This window comes from Odocoileus virginianus, chromosome 17, assembly GCF_023699985.2.
Source record: "Odocoileus virginianus isolate 20LAN1187 ecotype Illinois chromosome 17, Ovbor_1.2, whole genome shotgun sequence".
In the NCBI taxonomy this organism is placed as follows: Eukaryota; Metazoa; Chordata; class Mammalia; order Artiodactyla; family Cervidae; genus Odocoileus; species Odocoileus virginianus.
The window spans coordinates 17,560,103-17,586,195 of NC_069690.1; the positions used below are offsets into that span (position 1 = coordinate 17,560,103).

The 26,093-nt window shown below is 36.8% G+C and overlaps 2 protein-coding genes and 1 long non-coding RNA gene across 11 annotated transcripts in view; 2 read left to right on the top strand and 1 right to left on the bottom strand.

The window, feature by feature from the left end:
- The window catches only part of NF1 (neurofibromin 1), a 233,396-nt gene that overhangs the window by 65,873 nt on the left and 141,430 nt on the right, over window positions 1-26,093 (bottom strand). The window lies entirely within an intron of this gene.
- OMG (oligodendrocyte myelin glycoprotein) lies at window positions 3,658-6,618 on the top strand. The gene is made up of 2 exons (XM_020885388.2): window positions 3,658-4,096; window positions 4,916-6,618. Exons 1-2 carry the CDS (start codon window positions 4,094-4,096, stop codon window positions 6,242-6,244), a joined length of 1,332 nt encoding a protein of 443 aa, XP_020741047.1. The 5' UTR covers window positions 3,658-4,093; the 3' UTR covers window positions 6,245-6,618.
- On the top strand, window positions 19,937-21,421 carry LOC110132213 (uncharacterized). The gene is made up of 2 exons (XR_002312399.2): window positions 19,937-20,105; window positions 20,751-21,421. It is a non-coding gene; the product is annotated as an uncharacterized lncRNA (long non-coding RNA).

Below are 26,093 nucleotides of genomic sequence, written 5' to 3' on the forward strand. Positions count from 1 at the left end.
ATATAAATAAGCAGCTATGTAATGCTGTTAGAAACCATTGGAAATATGAGGATAGAGGAACAAATTAAATCTTCATAAAGAAGCAAACAGATAAATCCAGATGAGGGACATCCTACGGAATAAGTTGACAGTTTTGGCAACAAGCCAGTGGCATGGGGGGAAAAGGGTGGTGAGGTAAGAGAAAGGTCCTTTCTGAATTTTGACTTGATAATTACTATCTTGTCAGTCCTTCCATACTTTTATAATACTTTATTCAGTACTCTTAGCTGTTTTCAGCAGTAAATTCAGTCTGTATTACTAAAAATAGAGAATATAATACTTTCACTCTCAAATAAGCACAATAAACGCTATCAACTTAAGTAACAAAGATAAACAGATTGGGCTGCCACACTGTTGATTAACATGGGCGGGTTGTTCCTTGGCAGGTAATTTGTTATACTTTTCACAATGTTGGGGTAACATATCCTAGAACAGCATGTTTCACAAAAGAATAAGTAAATTAATTTACTGCTTAGTCTAGAATATAATAGTTGCATAAACAACTGTAGTTCTTGACAGACTTTTATAAAATGTAATGTGTCTGAAAAACATCTAAAATAATTTGTAACAAACACTTCAGCCTACCAAAAATTATTTTCTGGAGTAATATACTATTATTTCATTTCATGAGAATTTCTAAAATCATAAGGACAGATGGTTTCAATTCAAGTGCATTAAAATGTACTTCCTGGACTTCCCTAGTAGTTCAGTGGTTAAGAATCCGCCTTGCAATGCAAGGGACACCGGTTTGATCCCTGGTCTGGGAAGATGCCACATGCAGCAGACCAACTAAGTCTGTGTGCCATAACTACTAAGCCCACACTCTGGGGCCTGTGAGCTCCAACTACTGAAGCCCATGTGCCCTCCAACAAAAGAAGCCATTGCAATGAGAAGCCTGTACCGCAAACAGAGAGTAGCCCCCACTGGTCACAACTAGAGAAAGCATGCACACAGCAATGAAGTCCTACTACAGCCAAAATATGTAAATATTTTTAAAATAAATAAAAAAATAAATAAAATGTACTTCCCTTTTTCTCCCATCTAAGTACTAACCAGGCCTGATCCCGCTCAGCTTCTGGATTAGACACATTCAGGGTAGTATGGCTATAAATAGTACTTCCACCCTCTTTTTCTTTTTGAGAATTTTACAATAATCTTTGAATAATAGAAACAACTTCATATGTCCCCAAACTTAAGAAACATTGCTACTACTATTATATTGGAATTTTCTATCATATGTGGCAAAGTCTGATCTCAATACAGCCTAAACACAAATTCATATGATCCTCTAGCTACTGAAATACCATGTTCTTTCTTTCAAAAAAAAAAAAAATGTACTAAAAAGTATAATGGAACTGGAGAACTCTACTTCCACATGGATATAATGAGACTTCCTAAAATTAAAAGGAGAGATTTAAGTGTTTGGTAAACTGACCCCAGGGCTTCCGTGGTGACTCAGTGGTAAACAATCTGCCTGCCAATGCAGGAGATGTGGGTTTGATACTTGGGCTGGGAAGATCCCTGGAGAAGGAAATGGCAACCCACTCCAGTATTCTTGCCTGGGAAACTCCATGGTCAGAAGAGCCTGGTGGGTTATAGTCCATGGGGTTGCAGAGCCGGACACAACTTAGTGACTAAACAACAACAAACTGACCCTCAGTCACTTCCTGTGAAGTTTAACATATATACATACATACACAGAAGCTGAAACAGAAGAAACTGAAATGTCAAAACTCTCATTCCTTATTTCCACAATAATGTTGAACACAGTATTTTTAAAACACTATTATTAAACACTAAGATTGATGAGTGGCTTCTCAAATTCACAGAAAGAATCTTAAAGAGTTCAAGGCTGAACCCTCAAAGTAAAGTGGGAATAAAGTACCTAATCAATAATAAATTTTGAACACTACAGACTTTAAAATGTAGGTACTTTTAATCTCATACAAAACATGACTCCTAGAGTATAGTTTCTTCTCTAAGAAAATAAGCTTCAATTTTTAATACAGTAAATTCTATTTAGGGTAAAATTTGGGGTAAAAGAATGGCAAATGTAATTTAGAGAAAAATGAAGGATTTAGTAAATAGACATAAAGAGATTTTCTTTATATGTAATATGCTAATGAGTGAGCAAGTGAGTGAAAGTTGCTCAGTCCCTCCAACTCTTTATGACCACATGGAATTCTCCAGGCCAGAATACTGGAGTGGGTAGCCTTTCCCTTCTCCTGGGGATCTTCCCAACCCAGGGATCGAACTGGGATCTCCTGCATTGCAGGCAGATTCTTTACCAGTTGAGCCACAAAGGAAGCCCAAGAATGGAGTGGGTAGCCTTTCCCTTCTCCAGGGCATCTTCCCAACCCAGGGATCGAACCCAAGTCACCCACATTGCAGGTGGATTCTTTACCAGCTGAGCCACAAGGGAAGCCCAATAACTGCTGGGTTTTATTACTTTTAAAATTACTTTTAAAATTTATTTTACTTTTGGCTGTCCCAGGTCTTCATTGCTGTGAGGGTTTTTCTTCAGTTGTGGTTAGCAGAGGCAACTTTCTAGGTGAGGTGCTTGGGCTTTTCAATGCAGTGGCTTCTCTTGTGGAACACAGGATCTAGTGCATGGGTTTCAGAAGTTGCGGCTCCCAGGCCCTAGATCACAGGCTCAGTATGCGTGGCATGCGGGCTCAGCTGCTCCAGGGGCTGGGGGATCTTCCCCAACTAGGGATCAAACCTGTGGAACCCGTGGTTCCTACACTGGCAGGGGGATTCTTCACTACCGAGCCACCAGGGAAGCCCCATACCTCCTGGTTTTTGAGCGGTAACAATTTGGCAAAGAAAATGTCATTACCTTGTTTTCTTTTCTAAGGTAAGTTGGCTCTTCTAGAAATTAGATTCAACTTTTAACAGATTATTTACACAATTGGTCCACTAAAGAGTAGAGCTAAAGCTATCATAAATCTCATTTTATACAGCCCCTAATGAAAAACTTCCCTTTTATATTATTTCATGTAATTTAAGAACTACAAACTGTTTTCTCAGTAAGATAAAATGTAAAACACTCTGAAGAAATTATCTACAATTTATGTTATTATTTTCAAGACATAAAATCAAATAAACGGTCATTCACATATTACCAAAGATGTCCCTGGAGAAAATAATATTCATATTCACTCACCAAAGCAACTTCATGAAGGAAAAAAATCCTTAATCCAAAAGACATAAAATAAAACACATTTACATTACCACATGAACTGATAATTTAAAAAAATGAGACATTTGTTAAAAAACGTAGCCTCGTTTGTGCATAGCCTGGGTAAAATAATCCTTTGTATCAAAAAGATAAAGATAAAATAATCACATTTAAATACTTTCGTACTTCCCCAAAAGATGAACAGTTAAGTGGCTGATAAACTTGAAAAGCTGACTGTATATAATAATCACCATACTGGGGGAGAACATAAAAAATCAGATGTTATTTTTAAAAGTGACATGACAATTTTACCATTTTAGGGAAAAAAAAAAACAACTTGAGAAGGCAGAGTTAAAAAACAGTTAAACTAATATCTTAGAAAACCACCCACAAGGAAGGTCAAATTCATTTTCAGCATTTTTCAATGTATAAAAAGCATGAAAAGTAGGAACATTAAAAAGAACCACGAATTCTCCACGAGGTAAATGTTAAAATGTGGAGCCAAAGCTCAGACAAACGCACAGAAATGAGTAGGGCCAGGTCTAAAGTCCACGAGGTTTTCCTTCCTACAGCAAATCTGAGATATATGGGTACACTCAATGCTATAAATTAAGAAAAAAAGATTTTTTCGGGGTTCATTCTGTTGCGTGTGCACCTCCTGCAATAAATTTGAGTCAGCACCAATGACAGCTCTGCAGTCCTCCTATGTGGTACTGATCAGGTGGTTGCAGAGCTTCAGCTCACAGCAACACAATGCAGCTGAGCAGGCAAGCACAGCCCACAGCCAGAAGCGGTTCCTACTTTCCAGAACAAGGCGACCTTTAAGCTTAAGTTTCCCGGAGAAAATGAGATGCTGATGTTGAAGACGACACTATGGTAAGCTGTTATTTAAATCAGTAAAAAAAAATCGACTTCAGAATTTTTTTCTTTTTTTAAGAGAAAGTCAACGTTAGGATTGAATAGATATTCAATAGCAAGTGCATGCACCAGAAATTTGCTGCAGTGTCAGTTGAGGGATTTCTTTCTAATATTCATTCATTTTGTAAATATACACATTATTTTCCTTTAGACTCGGCACTGAAATATACAGAAATCACTTTATAAAATGTGAGATTTTAAGGTATGGGGTCAGTCAGATTTTTCAAGTGCCTTAAAATGTTTTGCAAGGATATATTTATCCTGAGAAGACGAAGGTGAATTTCAAAGTTCTGTCTTAATATCTAAATAAAATCCATCTTATATATACACACTGACTATTTCATTACTGCAGAGATCTTAAGAAAAAAAACAAAACACCAAAACAGACACGACAGCCATTTTTTCCCATTTTGAATAAGGAAGAATAACATAAAAAAATAGTAACAGCTTAAGATTCTCTGGAATTTTTATTTGCCAAGAATGCAATTTTATCAAGTCTCAAGGAAGATAAATAAGACAGATTATGGTACAAAGAAAGGAGAAAATGCAGGAGAGAGTAGAGGGAAAGAGTCTGTCTCTACCACATAGCCCCAGTGGAAGGATTAAGCATTTGGACTATAAATGAAGGGGAGCTTTGTTAGTTTAATCACTGGAACAATTATAAAAGAACTCAACAACAACGAGGTTTATTGAAAATTTTGCCTAATGCTAACTGACCCATGCAGATGCCTAATTGTATTTGCATATTAAAAGAAGGGTGTATCTGTTTGTTTCCAGGCTTTGATGGAATATCAGATATTGAAAATGTCTCCCAGCCTGTTCATCCTTCTGTTTCTCACACCTGGTATTTTATGCACTTGTCCTCTCCAATGTACATGCACCGAGAGGCACAGGCATGTGGACTGTTCAGGCAGAAACTTGACTACATTACCATCCGGACTGCAAGAGAACATTATCCATTTGAATCTGTCTTATAACCACTTTACTGATCTGCATAACCAGTTAACCCAGTACACCAATCTGAGGACCCTGGACATTTCAAATAACAGGCTTGAAAGCTTGCCTGCTCGGTTACCTCGGTCCCTCTGGAATATGTCTGCTGCTAACAACAACATTAAACTGCTTGAGAAATCTGATACTGCTTATCAGTGGAACCTTAAATACCTGGATGTTTCTAAGAATATGCTGGAAAAGGTTGTCCTCATTAAAAATACACTAAGAAGTCTCGAGGTTCTCAACCTCAGTAGTAACAAACTCTGGACAGTTCCAACCAACATGCCCTCCAAACTACATATCGTGGACCTGTCTAACAATTCCTTGACACAAATCCTTCCAGGAACATTAATAAACCTAACAAATCTCACACATCTTTACCTGCACAACAATAAGTTCACATTCATTCCAGATCAAGCTTTTGACCAACTCTTTCAGTTACAAGAGATAACCCTTTACAATAACAGGTGGTCATGTGACCACCAACAAAACATTACTTATTTACTTAAGTGGATGATGGAAACAAAAGCCCATGTAATAGGGACTCCCTGTTCTAGCCAAATATCATCTTTGAAGGAACATAACATATACCCCACACCTTCTGGATTTACCTCAAGCTTGTTCACTGTAAGTGGGATGCAGACAGTGGACACCATTAACTCTCTGAGTATGGTAACTCAGTCCAAAGTGACCAAAACACCCAAACAATACCGAACAAAGGAAACAACGTTTGGTGCCACTCTAAGCAAAGACACCACCTTGACTAGCACTGACAAGGCTTTTGTGCCCTATCCAGAAGATACATCCACAGAAACCATCAATTCACGTGAAGCAGCTGCTGCAACTCTAACTATTCATCTCCAAGATGGAATGGTTACAAACACAAGCCTCACTAGCTCAACAAAATCATCCCCAACACCCATGACCCTAAGTATTACTAGTGGCATGCCAAATGATTTCTCTGAAATGCCTCAACAAAGCACAACCCTTAACTTACGGAGGGAAGAGACAACCACAGACGGAAAGACACGCTTACCTTCTGTGGCAAGTGCTTGGAAAGTAAATGCTTCGTTTCTCTTAATGCTCAATGCTGTGGTCATGCTGGCTGTCTGAGGGTCTGCACTTTTCCGAAATTTAATGAATGAACTCCTCCCTGATGTACAGCTGGGAAAATATCCCCTATCTAACCAATGACTCAAGCTATATTAAGTATTTAAGAAAGCCTGTCTTACCATTTCTGACTCTGATGTAAATGAAGTAACTTGTCTTAAATAAAAGGAGTGCACAATGTCTTGGTACTTGCTGCTATTTTACTGTCTTAATGAAGTAAAACTAATGAGTTTCTTTTTTTAAAAAATGAAGTGTTTTCTTTTTAAGGCTTCAATTTACTGCACAGAATATAAAGCATCTAAACTTTAATATGTATTTTATGTATGTTTACACTGTCAAATATCTGGGAAAAAAATAAAAGGTCTATGCTCATATAACTGTGTCACTTGGCTTTCTAGTCACACCAACTTAATCTCCTTACCAGAAATGACATGACAAACTTTTTTGCTCTAAGGTATTTTGGTAAAGTCTTTATGGCAAATATAATACTGGAGGTATCCAAGTGTTCTGCCACTAAAGTAAAACTGTGGTTGCCTCCCCGTGAATGGTAACGTCACATCATTATTTTACACACAAGCCATAATTGTTTTAAATCTAAATGATGTCCTGCTTCTGAGGAACTCTTGGCTACTTGACAGATTATATAATGGACAAAAGCTCTTCAAAAAGCTAGAGGACACTAGGCTTTGCATTTTAATAAGGAAAGTTTAATGTCTTTGTTTTTCTGCACTGTAGAAAAGTATTAAGAATGCAATAAAAATGTAAACTTAAAGACATAAAGAAGGAACAGTTTTAGTGCATATTTAACAAACTCATTAGTAGAACATTAAAATAATTATGCAATTAAAAGTCTTCTATGAGCAGGAGACAAAAATTTATCTTTTGTACATCAGAAGTTAGAATCTGACTTACCTAAGTTAAAATAAAGATTAGTTTCAGGATAAAATCATGGAGGTCTAACAAACATCAGCAATACTAATGGAGGGAGAGGAAAAGAAAAGGAGAAAAACCAAAGGAGGCTGGAACTGATTTGGTGCTACAGTCAGGTGATTAATCCAACAAAACCAACAGAACTAGAGCTGGGCAGGAGGCAGACCTGGACACTCCAAGTCAAACCACACTGGGGCTTCAACAGCAGAAAACTGAGAACGGTCTACTAATATAAAGTAAGCCATGTTTGAATTAAGAGACAAACATAAGTAATAGCCAAGAGTCAGAAAAAGAAGCCCTGAAAACAAGGCTAGATTAAAATGCCTGACAGAATAAATGAAATCGGTGAGCCACAAAGGAGGGATTTAACTTGTGCCATAAGGAGGAATCTATTTCAAACATTCTTAGAGTTGGGAAAAAGAGTACAGAAAGAAAATTTAAAATTAAGATAGTTTTCTTTCTAGGTTTGGGAACATTTCTATTCAGAGACACAGAAAAGTAACAATCTTATGCGCTCTTCATTTTTTCTTTCTTTTAAGGGGCAGGCTTATGGAAAAATTACTTTTAAGCTTTAGTAAAGCAATTCCTCTCCTATACCGACTTATTAGTACAGCGACTCTGAGACATTTTTTCTGCCCTGGCAAACCTACTTGGCTCACTACTGTCAGGAGGGAATTTCACCATGAAGGAAAGGAGTTATTTGAGACAGTCCCCTAAATGACTTTAAAATGGGCACGCTGTCTCCACTCCCTCCCAATACTGATCTAGTATCTTCACCATCAATGGCAGAGGCTAACTGCTTAGGTATTTCCTAGTCTACCACACACTTGCATCTTATTTTAAAAATACACACACACTGGACTCCACAGAAAGTAGGTTTCTTAGAGTTAATTGTCTTTCACTCTGAGGGTGCCAAAAATTCAATGTTGTCTTAGAAATCCTATGAGAAAGAATGACCAAAAAGTGAAATTTATATATTATAGCATCAGTAGCACCTATAAATTATGCCAATCTTATTGACATGTCTGCAAAATGCAGGAAAAAAAGATACAGTAAATTTACCAGCACAACACATGTCAACCACACAGACTCTAAGTCCTCAGAAAGAAGTGCAGTAATTAGATAGTAATTATATACTTCCATGGAAATTGTATTCTTATCACTAATAATGTAGGAGGGATCATTACTTGCCATTACAACAAGAACTACCATATTATTGGGCTCCATGAACATTCAAAATGCATTAGTCCTCAGCATCTATCTCTCAAACTCATAAGGTATATATCCATTCACCCATACTGAAGGTTTGACTTTATTTTACAAGTAATCTTTTTTTCTCACCAGTCAAGAGAACTCATATAAGAGAACAAACACAAAAGCAAATGTAATAAGGGATAAAGTCATGGTGAAGAATATGTGCTTTGATGTCAAATCTTCTAGCCCTAAATCCTGTCTCTGACACTTCTCAGCTATATAACCCTGCACAAGTTACCACTGTTCTAAGTCACAGTTTCATAACCCATAAAATGGGCTAGCAGAACTTATTCACAGAGGGTATTTATTCCTAAGGAATAAATGGCATAATTCATATACAGTCTTATCACAGTGTCTTGGCTCCCCACATTCTACACGCGGTAATGTTGCTGTTACATGTCTATGTCTAAGCATAGTGCGTTGAGAAATTCCCATGTATGTCAACACCCAAGCTCTAAGAGCAAAAGAACGAAATGCTATATTTGCTTCAATCCTGCTCCTCCACCCTCCAGGGTTCAAGTTCAGATGTTAATGAGATGGGACCCAGAAGAGAGAGGAACATTCACTTACGAGAGCAGAATGATAAAATGTCTCAAATATGTGTTGTTCAATGACCATTATCATCAACCACCTTTTAAATATTATTTGGGAAATTCCAGAACAAAAACAACAGATAAAATTATAAAAAAAAAATTAAAATGCTTATTATTAACAGGTGAAATAATTATTATCTAAAGGATCCCTCAGGAATGCCTTCAGAAGAACAACTTTAATAATAAATATACAAACATTAATGGTTTTCTCATACGCTGGCAACAAATAATTAGAAAATTATAGGAAAAGGATACTATATTCATGACAGCAATCAACAAACCAAAATACATAATGCCAAGAGAATCACATGAAATGTGCAGGACCAAATGGAGAAAAGTTAAAATTAATGAGATGTATAAACCAAGACTTGATGGAGATGATAAACAAAAGTCTCCCATTCATTTATTCTTTCACTCAAGTATTTTTTTTAGCACCTGGAATGTACCAGGAACAAAGGTTAACCAAAGGAGACACACCTTGATTGATGTTGTAAAGATGGATTAATTCCCGATAACTTATGGATTAAGCCAACTCTGATAAACATTCCAATGAGATTCTTTTTAGAATAAAATACTCAAGTCCACCTGGAAAAATAAACAGGAAAGAACAGAAAAAGGAAGAAATAGAAAGATCTTAGCCTTTCTATGTCAGCTATAATAATTAAGACAGAGTGGTAGTGGCATAAAAATAAAAAAGATAACCATAACATAGAAATGACAGCAAAATTAGAGCACACAACAATTAAGAATTCTTTGTGCCTCCATTTTCTCAAAGGGTGTTGTGAGAGAAAAAATGAGTTAACACACGTAAAATGCTTAGAACAGTGCTGTAGTACATTCTCAAACACTGGAAAAAGTCAAAAATCAAAGGGGAAAGTAAAGATTCAAAAAGCAATGCTGTGAAAATTTGAAAAGAGTCCAATAAAACACTCACTTTATGTGATACACCTACATACTGAACTAAAAAAGATAACATAAAAAAGGAAGTCTTAAAACCAACAGAAGAATAAAAAAGAATATGAATCTCTCAGTGGAAGGCTTTTATTTTAAATTAAAAAAAGAAAAAAACACAAAGAAGTCATCAATAGTTTATATAAAACCCCAAATTTCTTATGTTGGAAATAATAAGCCTGATGAAAAATACTCACAGAAAAACATAAAGGAGATTGCTAATCAAAAGCTCATAGAATTGATAAGAAAAATACTTAGATTTCCCAATGGATAAGTGGATGAAGGACACAAACAGAAATGTTTAAAAGATAGGAAGCGTGGGGACTGACAAATACATGGGGAATATGGCAATCACATAATAACTGACAAATAAAAATAAAACGTGACACTATGCTCATTACTAAATCAATAAGCAATTTTTTTAAAGTAATAAAAATCAATGCTGGGGAAGACACAATAAAACAGCCACATTCACATATTGGTACAACTCTTTTGGAAAGTAACTGGCAACTGTGATGAGAAAATAGCTATTTTAAGTTGCTGCCTAAGCATTTTACAGTATGACAACACTACACATGCCCAGTGGCTGGACATGTAGATAGGGACTCAAGTTAGGATTCCCACCACAATTTCCCATGTTGCTTTTCTTGGAGCACCTTTTAAAATAACCATATAGAACTGAGCCTGTAAAAAGTTAAGAGACTGTCACCCCGACCACCTTACAGGAGGTGTTTACTACGCTGTGCTCTCTCTCCTCTGCTCGTGACCTGAGGCAGAGAACTGCTCTTCCATTCCCCCAGCTCACTGTGTGTGCTTGCCCCCACCCGCCTCCGCCCCACGTTTCTGGGATCTCTAATAAAATCCTGTGACTTCCTTTGTCTGAGTGTACTGAAGCTGAGCCTTCAATCAAAATAACCCCAGGGGTTTTCACTTTCCTCAGAAATTGAGGGCGCTACTTGCCAACCCTGAGTTGGTGGCTTGTGCCTCATTCAAAAAGTCATAATCTGCATATTTTTAACTTAATATACCAATTATGGGGGGTGGGGTGGGGCAACAAAACAGTGATCAAAAACCTAAAATATTTTAACCTTTAATTTAGTAAATTCTAGGTAAATATCAGCATTCTTTCAAACAGCAAGAAAAAGCAGAATGCTAAGTATCTACCATTGGGAAAGTGGTTAAGTAAATGATGACCCACTGGCCAGAATATTACATGACCAATACAAATATTTATGTAGTTTCTTTTTAACTTTGAAATGTAAAAAATGCAAATACTAGAAAGATTAAGTGAAAGCTATATAAATGTGTTACAGAACTATATATAAAAACAAAAAACATAAATATGCTGAAATGCTTATATGTATACCAAGTATCTTTGATTGCCTGTTTTGTCTTTGAAAAATGCAAGAGGTATAAGCAAAGAACTCTTGAGGAGTCCAAGGGTTCTAGGTTGAGTAAGAAAATGAGACGATGCAAAATGAACTGTGAATAGGGAAGGGGAGTTTAAGAAAATGGAGCATATCATGACATATAGATCAGAGACTGAGAAGTACTATCAGATTTCTTGGGAGCACATACAGCTTACGTTAGCTCTACATGGTTAATTGTTGCTCGGACTGTTCTCCAGCAAATCTAACCAGATAAGCTCTTTCTCTCCTAAAAACAGCAACAAAAAGACACCAAAAATCTTCAACAGTTGTCTGTGCCTCAGTCAGTCAGTCAGATCAGTCGCTCAGTCGTGTCTGACTTTTTGTAATCACATGGACTGCAGCACACCAGGCTTCCCTGTCCATCACTAACTCCCAAAACTTGCTCAAACTCATGTCCATTGAGTCGGTGATACCATCTAACCATCTCATCCTGGCGTGCCCTTCTCCTCCTACCTTCAATCTTTCCCAGCATAAGGGTCTTTTCCAGTGAGTCCGTTCTTTACATCAGGTGGCCAAAGGACTGGAGTTTCGGCTTCAGCATCAGTCCTTCCAATGAATATTCATGACTGATTTCCTTTAGGATTAACTGGTTTGATCTTCTTGCAGTCCAAGGGACTCTCAAGAGTTTTCTCCAACACCATAGTTCAAAAGCATCAGTTCTTCAGCACTCAGCTTTCTTTATAGTCCAACTCTCACATCCATACATGACTATCAGAAAAACCATAGCTTTGACTAGACGGACCTTTGTCGGCAAAGTAATGTCTCTGTTTTTTAACATGCTGTCTAGGTTGGTCATAGCTTTCTCTCCAAGGAGCATCTTTTATTTATTTATTTTTGTAAGGGGCATCTTTTCCAGGGGATCTTCCCAACCCAGGGATTGAACCCAGGTCTCCTGCATTGCAGGCAGATTCTTTACCAGTTGAGCCACAAGGGAAGCCCAAGGAGCATCTTTTAATTTCATGGCTGCAGTCACTATCTGCAGTGATTTTGGAGCCCCCCAAAAATAAAGTCTGTCACTGTGTCCATTGTTTCCCCATCTATTTGCCATGAAGTGATGGGCCCAGATGCCATGATCTTAGTTTTCTGAATGTTGGGTTTTAAGCCAGCTTTTATTACTCTCCTCTTTCACTTTCATCAAGAGGATCTTTAGTTCTTCTTTGCTTTCTGCCATAAGGGTGGTGTCATCATGTATCTGAGGTTACTGATATTTCTCCTGGCAATCTTGATTCCAGCATGTGCTTCATCCAGTCCATCGTTTCTCATGATGCACTCTGCATATAAGTTAAATAAGCAGGGTGACAATATACAGCCTTGACGTACTCCTTTCCCTATTTGGAACCAGTCTGTTGGTCATGTCCAGTTCTAACTGTTGCTTCCTGACCTGCATACAGGTTTCTCAAGAGGCAGGTCAGGTGGTCTGGTATTCTCATCTCTTGAAGAATTTTCCAAAGTTTGTTGTGATTCACACAGTCAAAGGCTTTGGCTTAGTCAATAAAGCAGATGTTTTTCTGGAACTCTCTTGCTTTTTCGATGATCCAACAGATGTTGGCAATTTGATCTCTGGTTCCTCTGCCTTTTCTAAATCCAGCTTGAACATCTGGAAGTTCATGGTTCATGTACTGTTGAAGTTGTGTCTCAGAATAAAATCTAAATTCTTAATAGCTTACTAATATGTATGATCAAGCCCTTGCTTCCCTTTATAGTGCCATCTTAAAAACTTCCAACTCCATCGCACTATATAGTTCAAACAAAACATCTTTCTATCCCTATAATTCATCATACTCTCTCTTGCCACTAGGCTCTCAGAAATTCTGCATGTTCTTGCTGCCACATTCCTTTTCCTCTGCTTTCCCTGGCAAACCTTATTCATCCTCTTTATTTCAGTTTAGATATTACCTCCTGCTAGGAGTTTTTTTGGGGGGAACTTGATCTGAAGTTATTAAATAAAAGAATTAATATAGAACAAAGATATGACTCTGATGGGCTAACAATAACCTACTTAAGACAGACCAAGTCAAACTTCCAAGTCTTTCTTATTCTAGAGCCGAAGTTTCTTACAACAGGTCAACGCCACAGCTTCAAAGTCCAGACAAAACAGAGATGAAAGAAAAGTTATAAATGAAGGATGATTTGGCTAGGCTGCTATTTGTCACATAAGAAATTAGTTTTAGGTACTGGGGACTTACCTCTGGAACAATTCCAGAGGAAGGTTAGTTCTGTTACCTGTGAACAATTTAGTACAAGTAGATTGCTCAAGGGAAATCAAGGAAATAGAAAAAAATAAAAAGCCACCTCAAGGTGTTAATAATGTGTTAAGCAGGTTAGTTTCCTTCACACTTTTAAAACTGATACAAGTGAAGTTTTTAAGAAGCTTGTCTTTCAAGAAATGTCATTTTGGTTCAACAGCCTCAACTCTGTTAAGCATGTTCAGGAACCAGTTGAGACATATGCTCAATACATCCATTTATCTTTTCTATAAACCATGGCCTGATATTGTGAATTTGTTGGAAGTTATTGATGAAATCAAAGCACAGAAATTAAACATACACATACAAACACTCATTAAAAACAGCAAAACTATAGTTTTTCCTAATTAAAACAATTCTAAGACTATTTAAAGTACATTGTGATTTAGTAGAAACAGCATGAGTAGAAAGACCAATAGTCTTATCTTGGGTAAATGATTAAATGTGTCCTCTGGTAAAAATCTAAATAACATGTATTCCAGATAGGCATTTTAAATAATAGATTAAATCATGTACATTAGGGCATTTTGTAGGTGCTACATAAATATTTTAAATATTACTCCTATGCCTTATATAAGAGATTCTTGGTAATTAAAAAGGTTAGAGATGACTGAACCCAAAGTGGCATATAATTCCTCATGTACCTATCCTCTTTCATTACACTTTAAATAATTTATAAGGTTTGTTATTTATTCATTTATATATGGAAATAAAATTTATCAGTAAGAAAAATTAGACATCTGAATTTCAAATGGGTATCTCAAAGCCAAATGTCAAATAAATCTGATGAAATACTCAATACCAGGAAATGCAGTTTTTCACTTTGTGTTATTCTGTTGCCCATAGTCACAGTTCAAACAAAGAGAACACTTTTGGAAGGCTGAGGGAATTCAAATGCCTGTCAAATGCTTGCCTCAATAGAAAATAAACTAAGATTTAATGGCTTTTCATTGACAAAGAAAAAAAACAAAACATCACTAAGGAAAAATAAAGATGCCATACACCACAATAACCACTGGGAAGGCCTTTGCTTGCCAACCAAAGCCTCAGTGACCACTGCTGCCCCAAGACACTGTATAGCGTCAGAGTAACTGGCACACAGCCACAGCTACCCACCGGCTCTATCACCTAACCACGAGATGCTCCGTTGTATTTCCTCGTGCCGATGACAAATAATTAAGGAAAGGTGATACATGTTCAAAAATAATTCCATCTATTTACAGGCTCTAGTATTCTTCACGGTATGGCTTTTCTACAATTGGAAATCTTTCTTGCTTAACAAAGTGTACTTTGATAATGTGTTATGAGTCTCTTGCCCTGATATTGAACTTTTTTTTAAAAAGCTGTAGGACATTAAACATGAACTTAAGAAACATACTGTAAAGGCTAAAGCCTCTTTAAAACATAGTAAAAGTAATCAAAGAATGAAGGAGTCACCTGAAACTAGTAAAACATCTTCCTATATTAACTATGATGATATGATAAACTGATTATAATTCTAAATACAAATAACACATGTCTAAATTTCTTTATATTTTTCTTCAAAGCAGTCATATTTGAGTAGTTAAGCTCTTATTCCAATGAGGCTGTCATTAGTGAAAACACCTTTGGGGCCTTTCTTTCAAATATTACTACAAGCCAGTTTATATATAACACAAGAAAAAATCATTTTAAGCAAAAATATTACTAAATGACATTTTGCTTTACCAAAAACTTTCAAGAATGAAGATTTTCCAACCACATTTACATAGAACATACTACACTTCCAAAAATGTACTTCTCTTAAAATGTGCGCTCAAAAGCATCAGGGTTTAAAGGAAGTACCTCACCTACAACAGTGACTCTTCTGAAGGGAACAACATTCACTTGGATACATTTACCGTTAGATGCTTGTTTTAGAATTTTTATATGTTGTTTCATAATATCAAGCCTCATAAACATATCTCAGGATTATTTCCTTTCAAGGCTTATATATTTACACTAAAAGAGGTGAGCCACAGTTGATTAAAAATATAATCAATCAATATAAGATAACTGTACTGTTTTCATAGCAATAGATGGATTGCAGCCACTAATTGCTTCTTTTTAAGTACTGTCAAGTCATAACTACCAAATTATTCACTATGTATCAATCACTACATCATCTTTGTTGAGTAAACCAAAGCCTTGTTTCCTAACGCCCAAGGCCACTATACTTCTATAAACTAAGGATCACAGGAAACAAAACCACTCGAGAAATCTTCTGGCTCAATTCAGGACTCCAACTCTAATCACTATTATTAAATCGTCTTCTTCCTTTAAACTATAGTCGTGTGTATCCATAATTAAAACTGGAGATTAGCCTTAACACTATCACTGAATGATTACATATATGTAATATTTATATTGTCAACAGCCTAGATTAGAATGCAGCAAACTAGTGTCCAGTGACATGCTACTTGCAGCCTGTTTCTGTGTGACCTGCAAGGTAAGAATGGTTCTTTTTGTTTAAAAAACCAAAATCAAAACAAAACAAAAACAAGAAAAAAAGAAAAGCTTTATGTGGCTTGTAAAGCTTAAAATATTTATTACCTAGTCTTTTGACAAATAAGCTTGCTAATCCCTGCTTGGATAATTGATAAAACTACCCATTCAGTCTGTAAGGTAAGGATCAGTTCAGTTCAGTTTTGTCTGACTCTCTGCAACCCTATAGACTGCAGTAAACCAGGCTTCCCTGTCTATCAACAACTCCCAGAGCGTGCTCATACTCATGTCCATAGAATCGGTGATGCCATCCATCCATCTCATCCTCTGCTGCCCCCTTCCCTCCTGCCTTCAATCGTTCCCAGCATCAGGGTCTTTTCAGATGAGTCAGTTCTTCGCATCAGGTGGCCAAAGTATTGGAGTTTTAGCTTCAGCATCAGTCCTTCTAATGAATATTCAGGACTGATTTCCTTTAAGATGGACTGGCTTGATCTCCTTGTAGTCCAAGGGACTCTCAAGAGTTTTCTCCAACATCACAGTTCAAAAACATCAATTCTTCGGTGCTCAGCTTTCTTTATAGAGTCCAACTCCCGCATCCATACAAGACTACTGGAAAAGCCATAATTTGACTAGATGGACTTCGGCTGGCAAAGCAATATCTCTGTTTTTTAATATGGTGTCTAGGTTGGTCATAGCTTTTCTTTCAAGGAGCAAGCATCTTTTAATTTCATGGCTGTAGTCACCATCTGCAGTGATTTTGGAGCCCCCCCAAAATAAAGTCTGTCACTGTGTCCATTATTTCCCCACCTATTTGCCATGAAGTGATGGGACTGGATGCCATGATCCTTGTTTTTTGAATGTTGAGTTTTAAGGTAGCTTTTTTACTCTCCTCTTTCACTTTCATCAAGAGTATCTTTAGTTCTTCGCTTTTTTGCCATAAGGGTGGTGTCATCACATATCTGAGGTTATTGATATTTCTCCTGGCAATCTTGATTTCAGTTTGTGCTTCATCGAGTCTGGCATTTCGCAAGATATACTCTGCATATAAGTTAAATAAGCAGAGTGACAATATACAACCTTGATGTACTCCTTTCCTGATTTGGAACCAGTCCGTTGTTCCATGTCTGGTTCTAATTTGCTTCTTGACCTGCATACAGATTTCTTAGGAGGCAGTTAAGGTGGTCTGGTATTCCCATCTCTTTAAGAATTTTCCACAGTTTGCTGTGATCCACACAGTCAAAGGATAAAGTACAACAATGTAAGGATAAAGTATAACAATTTTTTTGAAGCAGAATCAACAAGACTTAGTGATTAATCAGATGCATGTGGTTATAAACAGGCAGAAATGAAGACTGATGTTTAGCTTTCTATTTAATAAAGAGAAGGAGGGAATACTGGGAGACAGATACTTCTCAAAACATGTATTTTCCAACTAAGGAGAAATCTGTTCTTTTTCTGGTATTAGATTCCTACAGTGAAGAGACTGATATTCTACTGTAGAAGTACTTATGTACAATTCTAAGATACTCACAGTTAAGTCTAAGATAACAATAGTTTGTTTTTGCACATGTGCATATACACTTTCTCAGGAAGCTTCCAAATATCTTTTTGAAACATAACTGTCCACACTGAAAAGTTACTTGCTACTACACACTATTGGAGGAAAAAAGAGAAACAATCTGCCCAAAATGGAGTCACGTGTTAAAATCAAGACTTAATATCAAATCTAACTGCAGTTACAACCTTCTCCAGGAATGTAGTCCTAACCAGTGGAATCTTCTGGTCAGCACCAATGAGTTAATCATTTCCGTACTCAAAAGGAAGATGAGATAATCAGCCACATAGACAGACCCTTTTCAGCCCCCACGTAAGTTACTTAAGCTTGAAATAATTTTTTATGATTTCCTTGTCTTGCCTTTAAAAACTTTCTCTTTCCATAATCCTCTGGAGCTCTTCTCTACTTATTAGACGGGATGCTGTCCAATTCATTAACTGTTCAATAAAACCAATTAGATCTTTAAAACTTACTTGGTTGAATTTCTGTTACTTTACATAGGTAAATGATGTGAATGCACTTTTAACCCACATCATATAAGTAAGAAATCCTCTCAAAAGAGAAGTCAGAAAGTAGAGAGGGGACTTAAACTCAGGCCTCTGAGTTGCAAATTTATGCTTATGATGTAGGGAAAGCTGTAAATGAGCAAATGTCTATTATTTTAGAAATCATTAATGATATCAGTCCTCCCCCATGAAGAAACAAAGATGATATATTTCAATAAATTCCAGTGTTTGTTGTACACTACTCTGTACAAGTACTCACTGTGCCAGAAGGTACAAAGAAGAGGTTGTACCTGATCACAAGAAAGCCAGAGGGATACATTAGAGTAAAAAGAGTCTGATATATGTTCTAGACATACGAAGTCCTAAAATGTCTGATTTGAAAGTATAGAATTAAGAAAGGCTCACATAAAAAGATGCTGCCATCAGAGTTAGACCCTTAAAGAAGAATGGAATTTTGAATGAGGAAGAAATACTCTGGGCAGATGGGGGAGACTGCACAAAGATAAAGAAGTGGGGGTACTTAAAGGCATGAATAATGGAAAATGACTTCTTTTTTGGGGGGGAGCATTTAAGTGCTGGAGAGTTCAGAAATTTTAATTTTACTTAATTATCATCAAAGGCGTGGGCAGCTTAAGATCAGTAAGAAGAAAACAAAAAATCAAAGGTAGTGATATAGTTAATTTGAGAAAGATACATCTGTGTGTAAGAACAGGAAAAGAAAAAATGTTGAATTTAAAATTTTAAGTAAGTTGAGATTGAGGCATTTGAAGCATCAATAAAAACTTACATATGCATTATCTTAGTGCTCTGATTTATAATATCTACTCTGGTTGCTAAGAGGCTTTTTATGTTTACTTCTTGGGTCTGATCATACAAACTTTCAATTTAATAGAGGTTTGTACCTAATATGAATAAGATTTATACTCTTTATACTAGGTACCTAATATAAATAAGATTTATACTCTTTATACTATACGTACCTAATATAAATTAAGATTTAGCAAGCACTGGTTCTATTTATTCAGGAGGAAAAAGAAACCTTCAAAGTAAAGTGAAGTAAAACAAGCAAAGTAAAACAAGACAGAAACATGTACTGACTTGTACTTCTGCCATTTATGAAGCAATTTCCTTGTATGTCAACACAATTGTTCACAGCCCTGCAATTTTTAAAGAGTCAGCTAATGTGATGAAAACATTAGCACAACACAACCCAACTTCCCTGTGCAACACTCATTAGGGAAAAGCAGTGACCAAAAGATGAAATTCCTTTGAAGAATTCACTCCATGTGCTTCAACGTGAGCAACTGAATGTACTAAAAAAAAAAAAAACTCTGCAAACTCAATATGAAAAGTATCATTTTCACATGCACTTCTTTTCTATTTAGCTTTATATTAATAAAGTTTAACCTCTTTTCTAATAGAATAATTATTTACTAGAACTCTAGAACCTCTAGAAAGCTATATTCTTGAATTATTTTGAAAACTTCCAATATAATCCTAGCCAAAAACTACCCTCTAAACATATATACAATATATTTTAAGAAAAAAAAATCTGTCTCTAATATACTTACTCAATTTTAAGTCATGATAATCACAGTAGGCAAAGAGTATATTCCTGCAGTTAGTTCAATCCAATGAAGACATTTGCTAATGCCAAACATGGGTAAGAGGAATAACAAAGTGGTATTCACAGGGTTCTTTTACATAGTGACAAGACTTTATTTGCATTTGTCCATTTCTGCCACAGTCTGTTTGCACCAGTTTGGAAAGCACTCAATAGGCTATTTCCAAAGCAAAAATACCAGGTCAAGTTTATAACACGTGACTTACTCACTAATTCTATTTAAATAGCACACAGTGAGTAAGAAATTAGATTCCCCATAGGACACTGCAGAAAGCCTGAAGCCTTATTCTTCAAAAACAAAAACGTCAAAAGGTAATATTAAATTGAAATTTTCTCAGTTACATATTAGAACCAAATGTAAATTTAGCATATATTAGATTTCAAAGTTTGAGCTTTAAGTTAAAAAAAAAAAGAACAGTTAACTATGTTCAACATGGGCTAGCTGCTTTTTCTCAATCATGGCAAACCATTAGATTTGAAGATAGGATAAAAAAAAATTAGCCTTACTTTAAAAATGGTTTACTAGTAAACTTTTTGTATATGTCTATAATATGTCTTCATAGTCCCCATCTACTAAAGAACACTAGACTAAGACTCAGACTCAAGTTCTAGTTGTGGTCATTTTTATTTATCTTTTTTTTTTCTAGTCATGTTTAGATATGCATCCTCAGGCAAACTATGCCCTTTGTCTGAGCCCATCTGCACTTGATCTTAGCCAAAAGGCCGAGAAGCAACATCTGACCCCATCTGTAAAATGAAAGAGTTGATATTGATCATTTCTGAATTTCCTTTTATCTTAAAAACTATGTGTTAAACCAAGGTTGGCATTTTCCTCGTACTAAGATAAGGTTTTCTTCATTCCCCTTCCCTCCTCAGCATCACTTTTAAAAATGCAAGTTCTTACATGTGTTTATGATCCAAGTGTTAGATTAATTTTCTATAATTATTTTGAAACAGGAAAATGATGTTCAAGTTATTATTCATGCTGCTCCTACTGTTTGCTGATGTCACTTTGCGGAAAACCACAGCAATGCCAACGGATACCAGCCTAAGTTCTCAAACAACCACAAATTCCAACACAACTCCAAAGCTCCAAACATCTCTGGATCCCAAGGCAACAAAGAATACGGAAGTGACCTCAACGATAGCCACAACCATGAATACAGAAAGTGTAGCCACAACCAAGAATATGAAAACTGTAGCCACAACCACGAGTACAAAAAATGTAACTACAACCAAGAATATGAAAAGTGCAGCCACAACCAAGAATATGCAAAGTGCAGCCACAACCATGAGCACAGAAAGTGTAGCTACAACCAAGAATACAAAAAACGGTGGCAGCACATTGAGTGCGGCGGACAGCACTCCCGTTCTTTTCTTCGTTGCCTTTCTGCTGTGTCTGCGTGCCTAGGCTGGAGTGGACGTGGGCTGTCTGCGCTGCTCTCAGTTCACCGTATCCACCAAATGGCAACAAGCGCACTGGGAAACCACATTTATCTCAGTTCACTTCTGAGTGCATTACCATCACCCTAGCTTAATTTGGTTGTTTGCAAATTTTAATTGTGTAAGTTTAATCACTACCTTAATATGATGGCTTCCTTCCTTATAAATGCTAAAAAAAGGCAAAATGCTCTGCGTTTTAAATGTCTGCAAAACTGAGTTGCAACTTGGGTTTTTACATTAAAGGTATAAGAGAAGAAATTATGCTGGTAACATTTAACAAAAGCATGCTTCTGTATGTGTGTGCGTGCGTGCGTGCATGTGTGTGTGAGAAAAGGACAGGGGATTGGGGACAGGGATTGAGGAGTGGCATGTGTTATTCTGAATTTATTTTTTATTAAATAGACAAAAGGATAAACTATAGTGCTCTACAAAACAATACACCTGTCACCATATTCCATAAATGTGTAATAATAATACGCTGTTACAATAAAAAAAGATTGCAATTCTGCTAAAGTTCAAAGTATAGACTACAGCTGCTCCAATGACAGAGTTAGCTTACTTTGTATAAACTTCTGTCTTTTATTGCAAATGGTCATTTGTCAATTTGATGCCTAGAATTCAGAATTCTTCCTTACAGAAATATACCCCATAATTACTGGTGAGATTTTCATGCTGGTCTACAAAGATTTATTTAACCTAAAAACCTAGTATTTAATTTTAACAGTGGTAATAACCATGTATGAACAACTCTGATTCTTACTAGTTGTGCTACCTTGAGTTTAATACCCAACCCAGTGAAACTCCCAAACAAACTGGTAATAAACTTACTTCAAATGAATCACTTGGGGTGTCTGTTAGATAGATTAGGCTCTACCCTGAAATTTTTATTTAGCACCCCCATGTTAAATTTTTATAACCCCCATATAGGGTCTGGAGATATGTTTGATAGCTAGATTTGTGAATGACTAACACTGTCTCTAAATTTCAGTTTATAAGTCAGTCAGTCATTGGCAATAATAATACCTCAGCAGGTTATTTTAAGGGTTAAATGAAAAAGTATATAATATGCACAGTCTGCCTAAGGCAGAGAAAGCACTCAGGAAATTTTAGCTGTTGTCATTATTACTACTAACACCCAAAAAGCAATTGCCAGGTATCTCAATACACCTAAGAGGAAAACTCTTCATTGCACTTTTAGGTTTTATAGTTTTAATTATTCTGACAAAAATAATATGTGTTCCTGGCAACAAGTCAAACAACAGAGATATATAATAGAAATACTGTAACTGATCCTCTATGGAGAACACCAATGTGAACAGTTTAATGTGTACTTTCACAGATTTGTCAGTCTGTACATATCATATGCCTGTTCACAAACACACCCATATTCCTCTTCATCTTGCGTGATAAATGTCGGAAGTCACTTTTCTGGATATTTTTAAAGCTGCATTAGAGGAACTTTCTGTTACTTTTGCCAGCTCAGAATCCACTTTTCCTCATTCTGATATTGGCAGTCCAATTTCCCTTTGGGAAACCCTGCTCCCATCCCCTCCCCTCACCCTTTCAGTTCATGCTGTTTAAGCTGCCTTCACCAGTAAGCTCTAGGGATGGGCATATGACTCAGACCTAGATACCAAGAAATTCCATCCCCCTCTCCATAGTGAATGCCTTAGGAATTGGCAGGTGACTCAGGCCAATAAGACTAGTACTTTGGCTGTCACTACTGGGAAAGAAGCGTTTTTCACTGGGTTGTTAAGCTGGGAGAACACAAACCACCACTGGGTATAGCTTAGGAAGAGCTGCCTGGGAATAAAATCAACACAAAGAAAGGACAGATGTTCTCCAGATGATACTGTTCCAAGCCCTACATACAGTCATGCAAGAAGCCAGTCCATCTCTTGCTCTCCTTGGGTACATCTACCAACTGATATGCCTTCTGGTTTACACAAGTGTAAATTTCATTTCTGTTACATATAACAAGCAAAAACAGACTTAACACATTGCATATTATTCCATAATACAGATGTATAATTTTTTATTCAACAATTTCCTTTTGATACAAACCTATATATATATATATTTACATATATATTTGCCACTATAAATAATGCTGCAACAATGGACATGAACTTGGGCAAACTCCAGGAGATGGTGAAGGACAGGGAGGCCTGATGTGCTGCAGTCCATGGGATCGTGAAGAGTCAGACATGACTGGGTGACTGAACAGCAACAACAACTGTCCTTGTATTTATGGGACTTTGTTACAGGTTAGCTTCAAAGGTATACAGGAGAGAATAGAAGGAAAAGACTGAAAACTAAATTAGGTCAAAATTACGAAGCAACCATTATGCCTGACTTGACATGAATCTGGACTTTATTCAGGGACTCAATGGTGCTACTTAACAAATAGAGACAGGATTAGATTTGAACTGGAACTGCCTCCAGAAGCAATGTTAAGATGACCTGGAAGTAGTTATGTGGGGTTTAGGGAGTAGGAGAATAATGCTGGATTAGTACAGGTTAAAGCTAATAAGGGAGTCTTAGTAATGGCAGTGGGGGAAAATGAATTCAAAAGACATTTCCAAAGTACCTAAAATTAAGCCATTAAGATCCAATTAAAAAAAAATAAAAAACACATACCTTAGGACATCTCCTGATAAACGAATAGCACTAGGAGGTTATTTCGCATCACATGACTACTGGGCTAGGAGAAGTACCTGACTTAGGGGCAGCCAGGAATCCACTGGCTGGCCAGGACACAGCAGCATTGCTAAACAGGTATCTATAGCTTAACCACGTTCTTTCTGGAATCTGAGCTGTGAAGTACTAAGGTAATGAAGGACTAGCTAGGGTTAATGCTGAAGCGAGAGAGAAAGAGGAAAATCATGAGAGAGAGCTGAATGTGAAGCCAAGAAAGAGGCAACAGGTCCGTTCCAGGACTGACGGACACCTAAGTGCTGTCTACACCTGCTCTAACTCATGTTTTTCCTGAGGCCCACCTTCTTGAGAAAGTAAGGATGATTTCTCTGTAAAAACTGAGCCCTTACTAAAACAGCTTTATTGATTTGGCTAGATGACACAACTAAAATCAAGACATGGGGACTGATAATGAGGAGGATAAACTAAAGAGGGAAGAATTTTAAATGATTAGGGTTTCTAGAGTAAGAAGGGATGGTGATGCTATTGAGAAAGAGAATATGGTACAAGGAGGAAGTTGATTTGAATATACACTGAATTAACTTTTGGACATTTCAAGTCTAAAATGTCTGTGGACTATCTGTAAGGAGGCTAGAATCCATAATTCAAAAGACATAAATTAATACATGGTAGTCTAAGCCACAAAAACAAAGGAATATCAAAAAAGTCAAACCTAAGTGTTCTCTGACAAAGTTCACTGAACAGAGACAAGGCCTTTACTACCTTCTCCTGCTTTTGTACTCCTCCACAGTAGAGTGGATCGCTCTACTCTGAGTGATCATGTGCTCAACTGCCCTGGACCCGAGGCTTCACACCAGGTGACAATGAAGCCAGGAGGCACTCTTGTACGTCTAAACAGGAAACTGAAATGTAGAAAGTCTGAAGTTGGCAGAGTCACACCCCAAAACAAACAAACAAAAAAGAAAACCTTAAACATACTCTGTATGTTCGTAGAACTTTATAGGTCACAAAATACTTTATCAGAGAGGTAGGCAGGATAGTTTTTCTAAGCAACTCCCCCTCTTTAAGATATGAAGAAACAGATTCATAAAAACTAACTTGTCTAAGAAGCAGCAGAGCTGGGAACCCTCAGCACACTCAAGTCATCCTATTACATAGCTCTCTTGGAAATCCCACTGATTTAATCTCACAGGTTGTCTGCATCAGGACCAGGCTACTTTCCTTTGGCCTTGTATAGTATACAGACCACCACAGAGAAGGAATATAATCTTACGCTCTGATCCTGGAGAAAAAACCCAGCTTTAAGGTTTTCCAGAAATCTTTGAAACTTGTAAACTAACAAGAATTTAAAGGGGGAGGAGGACACATGTCTACCTACCTCTCTCACCAATGTCTCACTTTTAATTACTTAGACAAAATAGGGAAAATCAAAATACACTGGTGGTATTAAAGATTGGGATTGGTATGCGATGATGGTTCATCTCAATTGCAAAAGAAAATTAAAATCTTAGGCAATTTAGAAATAGCATCTGAGGTAAAAGTTGGAAAGATGACTTACGGGAAGGTGAAGAGATGTTCCTCAAAACTGAAGAGGAATGCTATGGATAAATGCAAGTTTCTCTGAGCTCTTGATTCCCTAACACCCAGTTCTTGGGACTTCCTGGCTTAACGTTGTCTGCATTATCCCATTATAGACAAGTCTCCCACCTTCCCTTTATCTCTCCACGGCCGCTCCTCCTCAACCTCCCCTTACTTCTTATCCACTGCCAACTTTTTTTGCTGTTCATGATCATTAAAAGTCTACCGACGCTAATTCCTCAATTTATATTAAATTCAGGAACCTCAGAAAGATTAATTCCTACAGCCCAGTGTAATAGCAGAACTAAGAGAAAACACAGCCCCAAGATTCCAAAGCCAGTGGTCTATTATATAACATTGTCCCTAAGGTTCAATTACCAAGAGTTTACATCACACTAAATGGGAAGAAGGAAAACTGACCAAATAATACCACAGACAAGTTCTCCAGTGGAATGCAGAATAAGGCAAGAAAGAAAAGACAATGGCAGGGAAAGCAATGTGAGCATTAGACCTACTGTGAAGGAGGAGCATTTCCAGAAAGGTTTCCTGGGAACTAGCCTTGACTGAAGACAGCACAAATAAATACAATCAGTTTTTCAGGCCGTCACTTGTGTCATATCT